The sequence below is a fragment of the Dipodomys ordii genome, unplaced genomic scaffold, assembly GCF_000151885.1.
Source record: "Dipodomys ordii isolate 6190 unplaced genomic scaffold, Dord_2.0 Scaffold3, whole genome shotgun sequence".
Classification (NCBI taxonomy): Eukaryota; Metazoa; Chordata; class Mammalia; order Rodentia; family Heteromyidae; genus Dipodomys; species Dipodomys ordii.
In genome coordinates this window covers 24,562,798-24,570,775 of record NW_012267219.1, presented here as the reverse complement: position 1 = coordinate 24,570,775, position 7,978 = coordinate 24,562,798, and the positions used below count along the sequence as shown (strand labels likewise).

Sequence of the window (7,978 nt, the reverse complement as noted above, 5' to 3'; positions counted from 1 at the left end):
CCCCTTCCTATTTCTGATGTCTGTAGGGTGAATACAACAGAGTAATCCAAGGCTGGAAAAAGTCTGGCCGTCATTTCAACATGAAGACCTTTAATCATTCACATTTTCACAGGAAACAGTATGTGGAGGTGACTCTACTGTCCAAAGCACCCTGTGAGCCTGGGAATCAGGGACTCCTTACCTTTGCTGCTAATGGACCTCTGGCAAAGCCCTTCATCTCTGTGAATGGAAATAATTTACATAGGATTTCTGAAGAGGGGCCAAAACTGTGCATGTAAACATTTGATAGAGTTGAAGACAGTTGAGGATGTAGCTGGGTCTACCTGTTAACTTTGCTATAGAATTTTTTAACATAACCCATCAGTGCCCCCTTTGTTCACAGCTAAACTGGAATGGGGGGGGTCTTATTAGAATAGTCCTGTCAAAAGGGTTTGCTGTAGATGGGGAACGGGTGGGATTGTAAGGCAGACCTTAAACGGTGTCTTTGGGATAAATATTTCTACTAAAAGGCTCGGGCCGTTTTGCCAGTTCTCAATTCAAACGATTAAAAAAATAATACTACCAACAGCTAATGGTATACCACAACAACGTTCGGACATTTTACTAAGCTTATTTAACACAGCAACCCTACAAATTAAATGATTTTTTTAAAATGTCAGCAAGAACTGTCATTTAAACAGTTAAATGTAACCAAAGTCTCCCTTCTGGGAGGAAGTAGGGACCCTTTATAACGTTCTTCTTAGCCCTCCCCCCATCAGAACCCATTTAATGAAGTGGGATAATAAAAATAACATGGGAATACTAATAAAACCCATTTAATAAAATGAGAAGAAGGGCTGCCCCAATGCCCTAGGGGTCAAAAGCTGAGCAAAACTAAATGTTTTGATTTCCAGGTTTGCCAAGCCTTGTGCCAGGTCTGGGCACACAACCGACATGACTGCATTTCACAAATAGACATACAGAACCCTCCTCTTGGAGGACCTGGGTTGGATGATTTGCTTTTTTCCCTCATTTCTGTTCCCTCCTTCCAGGCGGGGGTCCCAACGACTGCCACGATTCGGGGTGGGAAAGTCTGTTAACAGATGGGGAAGGCTTCGGGGGCGTCAGTTCTAGCTCAAACCTCTCTCCAGTTGGAACTGGAAACAATCCAGTGAAATATGGGCATTTTGTTCTGAGGGCTGCCCTCTCCCCCCCCACACACACACCCTGAAAAGAAAGGCGGCGCTGAGCGGCTCCAAGCAACCCCCACTTTGATAGAATCCGCTCCTCCCGGCGCGGCCTGCCTGCCTGCCTGCAGCAGAGCTCCAAAATTGGCAACTTGGGTCTCCAATCTGCCTTTCCCGCCCCCCTTAATCCTATTTTCCAAAGCAGGGAAGAAACGAATGACTAAAAACGCACACTGCAGCGGGGGCGTCCGCAGGCGGGACCCTGGAGCCCCGGCGTCGTGCTAGGAGAGACCACCCCCCCAGGACTTTAGGCGCCCGGGCTGGTGTTCAGAGTGGGTGCAAAGCAGGGCCGGCCGGCCACGGTCCCCGCTTCCGCCCGCCGGGCAGCGGCCGGACAAAGCGCTGCCTCTTTTTTCCGCCGGGGCCGGTGGGGGCGAGGGAAGGAGGGAGGGGAGGCCGGATCAGGATCCGCGCCTTCCGGCCACAGCCCCACCGCCCGTCTGGGGCACACAGGTGGTTTTCCGCTCGGGAGGAGCCGGCCTCGGCACTTTTATGTAACAATAGGGCTCGGGCACGCCGGGAAAGCGCCTCCCCGCCGCCGCGGCCCCCGCCCGGCCCCACCTCCATCCGGCTTCCAGTGCGCCCGGCCCCGCTCGGCGGCGCCACGGGACCGAGCCGGACGCAGCTCGCCGGCCATCCGCGCCTTTGCCAAGTTAACTCGCGGGCCATGCAGGAGGGCAACACAGGCGTCCCTCTGCGACTCTCCGCCCCATCTGTGAGCCAGAAAGGTCGCCACGGACACTCCTGGCCTTCCTTCCACCTCCTTTAGGGCCATCCTAGGGGAGTTCAGACCCACAGAGCTGCTCACAGACAGGGTCATACAAGGACCCGCGCGCCAGCGGCGGCGGGTGGCCGGACACAGCGCGCGCAAGCGCGGTGTGGTGCTTCTGAAGGGTCCTGTACTGGACGGGAGAGTGGGGTTCGGATAGGAAGGCTCCCCTCTGACAAGCCTCGCTTTCTACAGTAGCCAATCACCGAGCTAGCCTGCTGAGTGCCCCCCCTCCCCCAGTGTGCAGGCCTGGCCGGGCGACTTCCTCCATCCTCCCTGCTGGTGGGGACTGCCAGGGTTGCCTCGTCGCATCCCAGGGCACCTAGTCCAGGAAGCCTTGCCAGACTTGTTCCTTGCCCAGAAGTCATTAAGGAGCGCGATTCCCTACCCCCTCCACCCCCAGTGCGCAGTGGGTGACCGTGAGGCGGGGGTGACTTAGACCTCCGGAACAATGGCACCTAATTCCCCCACGCTGCCCTAGTGCAATAAAGAACTATTAAACTATCCTGCGACTTCCCCCTCCTCCCTGCATTTTTTTAACCATTGAAGAAAACAGAAAAGACTCGGCTACTTTTCTGGATAACCAGACTTTTGTTTGGTTGCTTTTTAAAAATGTTTAAACAAAATCGTGGTTTGTTCCGAAAGATGTTGGATTAGCATTTAACACATCGTCGGGTCACTAAAGCCCAGGCAGCTCACCCAGCCCCAACACGGCTTCGGTGAAAAGAACATCAGAGCAAACAGAGCAGGGCTTTTAAAACAGGCAAACAAATGCCACACACTGCCTAAAGGAGGGCGGGGGGGAGGGGTGAAGGCGAATTGGATCCAAGTGAGTTTGAAGGGAATAAAAAAGGGAAAAAGAACACGTTTTCCTAAAGCTAGCTTGAGAGCACAAGCGTCGCGAACGAGGGCTTTTGTGCATGCTAATTGCTCCATTTGTGCGCAAAAGTTCCGACGCGAAGTGTGAACTCTCAACAGAAGGAAACATGAGACACTGAAGTGCCCGGGGTTTTGTGCCCTGCTCCTCCTCCACCACCGCCTCCTCTTCTTTCTCCTTCCTCCCGCCGAGCCCGCTGTTGCAGCTTGTTTGCACTGGGGCTTATCCGGAGCGGAAATTCCTTTCCGTTTTTGTGAATGACAAACTCATTAACAATTCATCAACACAACCTGTTCCAGCCGGCCCGTCCCCACGGCAACAGCCCCTTCCGCGGCGCGCTCATTGGCTGGCCGAGAGAATGTATCCATTGAGACGCTCGCTGTTTGTATCCATTGAGGAGCTGCCTCGCGCTGGGGGTGTGCTCGGGCTGAGTCCTAGGAACAAATCCAGGCTTGAATAATCCGGGGAGAAAAGACAGCGGGGTAGATTTGAGGTGCAACCTTGGAGGGAGGGGATTAAGAGCCGCTTGGGTTTTTGTGGGTTGGTTTTATTTTTTTTTTTCCTTCGCCCTCTGCCTAGAGTCCGAATTAATTGGATTTCATTCACTGGGGGAGGAACAAAACTGGGCAGCTTCATTGAGACACATTCATTGACTCCAAAGAGCGAACGGCTGCAGCCGGGCGCATTGGGACCGACGGCTTCACGGGTGTCTCGCCTTCCCCAACCGCTTAGCCTCCGCTTGGGAAAGGCCAGGCGCTATTAAATACCGCTCGGAGAGCGGCGGCTCGGTGCAGCAGCGCGCTCAGTCTATGCCTGCCCGGAGGGGCGTCTGGTAGGCAATCGGCCCTTCGTTCCGCAGCCTCGACCCCCATGATAGATACGCTCAGACCCGTGCCCTTCGCGTCGGAAATGGCGATCAGCAAGACCGTGGCGTGGCTCAACGAGCAGCTGGAACTGGGCAACGAGCGACTGCTGCTGATGGACTGCCGACCACAGGAACTGTACGAATCGTCGCACATCGAGTCGGCCATCAACGTGGCCATCCCGGGCATCATGCTGCGGCGCCTGCAGAAGGGTAACCTGCCGGTGCGCGCGCTCTTCACGCGCGGCGAGGACCGGGACCGCTTTACCCGGCGCTGCGGCACCGACACGGTGGTGCTGTACGACGAGAGCAGCAGCGACTGGAACGAGAACACGAGCGGCGAGTCGGTGCTCGGGCTGCTGCTCAAGAAGCTCAAGGACGAGGGCTGCCGGGCATTCTATCTGGAAGGTAATGCACTCCGGGCTGGCCTGGGGGCTTGTAAATGATTGGCTTATTTACTTTGCTTTTTGCGGTGCGGCTTCTAAGTAGCCAACGGCTTGTGGCCGCCCGGGTAGCCGGAGGTTTCCACTCGGGAGGACTGGGCCCGCGTGGTATCCTCCCGCGTTCGGCACCCCTGGTTTGTCTATCTCGAATCGTGCGTTTTCAAACCCGGAATATCCTCCCTCTCTCTCTAGTTCAGTTTTTAATTTAGCATGTGCAGAGTGAACGATACTGTGTGTATGTGGGGGGGGTACAGATGAGCACTTGCTAGGTCCCCCTCCCCCAATATTCAGAAAAGTTGCCATTTTGTGCATTTCTGGATTAAAAAAAAGACTTAAGCGGCCCATTTGTTACATTTCCACATGTGCACGTTCAGTTGTATTTCTCCTTTATTTGATTATATCCAGGGGATCCGTGTGTGTGTGTATGGGGGGGCGGGGAGGGTCTTGGTTGTTTCTGCTCCCAGCTGCGGTTCTCACAAGCTGTGAAAATTACTACGGCTGCTCGGGTTACAAGATTGCTTTTCTTGTTCTGGCAGGTGGCTTCAATAAGTTCCAAGCCGAGTTTGCCCTGCACTGCGAGACCAATCTAGACGGCTCCTGTAGCAGTAGCTCGCCTCCATTGCCAGTGTTGGGGCTTGGGGGCCTGCGGATCAGCTCCGACTCCTCCTCAGACATCGAGTCTGACCTTGACCGAGACCCCAATAGTGCAACGGACTCGGATGGCAGCCCGCTGTCCAACAGCCAGCCTTCCTTTCCCGTGGAGATCCTGCCCTTCTTGTACTTGGGTTGTGCCAAGGACTCTACCAACTTGGACGTGTTGGAGGAGTTCGGCATCAAGTACATCTTGAATGTCACCCCCAATTTGCCCAATCTCTTTGAGAATGCAGGAGAGTTCAAATACAAGCAAATTCCGATCTCGGATCACTGGAGCCAAAACTTGTCCCAGTTTTTCCCAGAGGCCATTTCTTTCATAGGTGAGACTTAACAGGCTTTGCTTTGACTTTTAAATGCAAAACACTTAGCTATTCAGTGTTTCAACTGTTGATCATTCCAGGTGCCTGCTAATTTTGTTAATACTGCAGATCTCTAATGTTTCTTGGAAGGCCCCTAAATTCGGGTGTGCTTTCTTTTGATGTAGCTGGAGGCCACTGGTGTATTTGAAACAAGGTTTCAGCCTCCTGCAAATTCAGTCATTTGAAAAGAGTGCAGGAGTGCACAAGCAGATTTTTTTCCTCCAGTCAATTGGAGGTGGCCTTGCAAACAGTAATCAGAGCATTATAATTGATTTATTATTTTAAATGATGTAAAGTTATTTTAGGATACCCAAGTTGTTGGAAAGCTGCATGAATGCTAAATGTTATCCAGTCGGAATGATAGTGTGATACTGGTAACAGAGACTGTAGGTAACCTGATCACAGCAGGAAGAAGTGTGGGCTGGAAGCCTGGGAGAAGTGAATCTCCAGGCATTGTAGTGCATTTCCTATTACAAAGGAACTCATTTTCAGGCCATGTCGACATCCTGTTCCTCCTAATGGGCTGTCCCCTGTGACTTCCCTCTCTCTTTTAAAATGCCTGAATACCTCCATTGTTAGCTGCACAACAGTTGGAGAATAATTTAATAGACCCTTGCAGTCTGCTTATGTGTATAAAATGCATTCCCTGCCATATTGCAGGCTTTCTGGTATTCATAGGCTGAAACAAAGAATGCACACTTTAAGAATTTTTCTTTTTTTTGTTGTTGGTAAAGGCTTAATACAAAAGCTCCCTTTTCAGAAAAATATCTGAAATATGTCATTGTTATTTATCATGAATATATTTTTCTGCTGCTTTCAGGATCCCCTTTTTTAAATTTAGATTTTAGTCTGATCATGAAGTTTTCAGTCTAGTGAAATCTTGCTTCTTTTTTTTTGTTATTGTTTACAGATGAAGCCCGGGGCAAGAACTGTGGTGTCTTGGTGCATTGCCTGGCCGGCATCAGCCGCTCTGTCACGGTGACAGTGGCTTATCTTATGCAGAAGCTCAATCTGTCCATGAATGATGCTTATGACATTGTCAAGATGAAGAAATCCAACATCTCCCCTAACTTCAACTTCATGGGCCAGTTGCTAGACTTCGAGAGGACCCTGGGACTCAGCAGCCCCTGTGACAACCGGGTGCCAGCACAGCAGCTCTATTTCACCACCCCTTCCAACCAGAATGTGTACCAGGTGGACTCCCTGCAGTCCACGTGAAAGGCACCACACCTGTCCTTGCTGGGAGTTTCCAATTCCTTCAGCAGTTTCTCTTGGCAGCACTAGCTGGGCTGCTTTCTTTGTGTGGCCCTAGGTGTCAAAATGTCACCAGCTGTCTGTATTAGACAGGGTTACCAAGTTGTGGAATTGGTTATTTACAAAGAGAGATTTGCTCCATTCTCTATGGAAGAACAGGACGTGCTGCCTGGATACAGACAGTAGGTTTGCTCTGCACCCATGTGTAACTGCACCCATGTGTACAGCCTACCCCATGCTGGGACTGGAATTAAGGACTTCCAGGTACATAGGGTAGGACCAAATGGGGTAGGTAGGGTTAGAGGCATGTGTTCTTTAGGGCCTTGTATGGCTGTTTTCCTTTTGCATCTGGAATTAACTATTTTGTCTTCAGTGAAGACTGATTCAACTTTGCATATAGTGGAGCCAAAGAGAGATTTCAGCTCTGTATTTGTAGTATCAGTTTGGAAAGGAAAAACTGATACTCCATTTGATTATTGTAAATATTTGATCTTCAATCACTTGGCAGTATTTGTTTGGATTGTAGGGGTTTTGTTTTGTTTTTTCTTTGATAGAGTTAAAAGAAATCCAAAGGGAGAAAGAGCAGTATGCCACATGTTAAAACAAAACGAAGGGGAAGAAAAATAATTTTCTTTTGGCTCTTTTCTAATCCAAAGGGTTACTTGCAAGCATGCACAACTTATACCAGTTCTGAGGACATTTTCATGGACACTATTATCACTAAGACCTTGTTATGGTGCAGTTTAAAGTCTTTTCATATATATGAAGTCTGATCATTGTGATTTTTTTTTCTCTTAATGTAGTTTGACTATGCCTTACCTTTGTAATATACTCTGACTTGTGTTGTCTCAATCAAAAGGGGTTATCTGGGAAAGACACCAAAATCATGGGCTCACTTTTTTTTTTTAACTTCAGCTGTGCTAAACAGTATATTACCTCTGTACAAAAATTCTTCAGGGAGTGTCATCTCAAATGCAATACTTTGGGTTGGTTCCTTTCCTTTTTTGAAAGAATTTGTATAAAACTGGAAGTGTGTGTTGAGAGCATGGGTATCCATTTGCTAGGTGGAATGCATCTGATTGTGGATAAGAGAGTTGCTCCATATGTTCGTGGTGTAAAGTTTTGAGCTGGAATTTATTATGAGAATGTAAAACCTTAAATTATTAATAAATAACTATTTTGGCTATTAAGTGTGTACTATCTTTTAAAAAGATCTCCTTAGTTATACCCACATGAGGATGGATGAACAATCCTGTATACACAATACTTTCTAGGTGTGTGGATGGGGCTTATTTAATGTATTACACCCCTGCCCCATAGTACATACTTTGCTCTGAGGTATAAGATTTGCGTATTCAAGATAGCTATTTTTTAAACTGCCAGATAACAAAGTGATAGCCACATGTTCACCTCTCTGCCCTTCACTCCAAGATCGTCTTCAGTAAGTGCCTGATAACCCAGGGAGGCAGTGGGAATAATCATTTTTTCCAGTCATGAACTGTTGGAACAATTCTGCATGTTGCTCATGGGTGTT

At 49.3% G+C, this 7,978-nt stretch overlaps 1 protein-coding gene across 2 annotated transcripts; it reads left to right on the top strand.

Annotated features, from left to right (window-relative positions):
• The first annotated feature begins 2,907 nt into the window (after window positions 1-2,907).
• Window positions 2,908-7,634, top strand: Dusp6 (dual specificity phosphatase 6). Of its 2 annotated transcripts, XM_013021886.1 has the most exons (3): window positions 2,908-4,142; window positions 4,714-5,151; window positions 6,101-7,634. In XM_013021886.1, the coding sequence occupies exons 1-3, from the start codon at window positions 3,743-3,745 to the stop codon at window positions 6,406-6,408; spliced, it is 1,146 nt and encodes a 381-aa protein (XP_012877340.1). In that variant the 5' UTR covers window positions 2,908-3,742; the 3' UTR covers window positions 6,409-7,634. The 2 variants fall into 2 exon arrangements, with proteins under 2 accessions (XP_012877340.1, XP_012877348.1); XM_013021894.1 differs by lacking the exon at window positions 4,714-5,151 and having other exon boundaries at window positions 3,253-4,142.
• The last annotated feature ends 344 nt before the right edge of the window (window positions 7,635-7,978 follow it).

Bases quoted from the DNA above. Each gene is read 5' to 3' on its own strand.
- Dusp6 (XM_013021886.1), top strand. From the start codon at position 3,743: ATGATAGATACGCTCAGACCCGTGCCCTTCGCGTCGGAAATGGCGATC. The intron at 4,143-4,713 runs GTAATGCACTCC...TTGTTCTGGCAG, and splicing joins CCGGGCATTCTATCTGGAAG to GTGGCTTCAATAAGTTCCAA. The intron at 5,152-6,100 runs GTGAGACTTAAC...TATTGTTTACAG, and splicing joins AGAGGCCATTTCTTTCATAG to ATGAAGCCCGGGGCAAGAAC.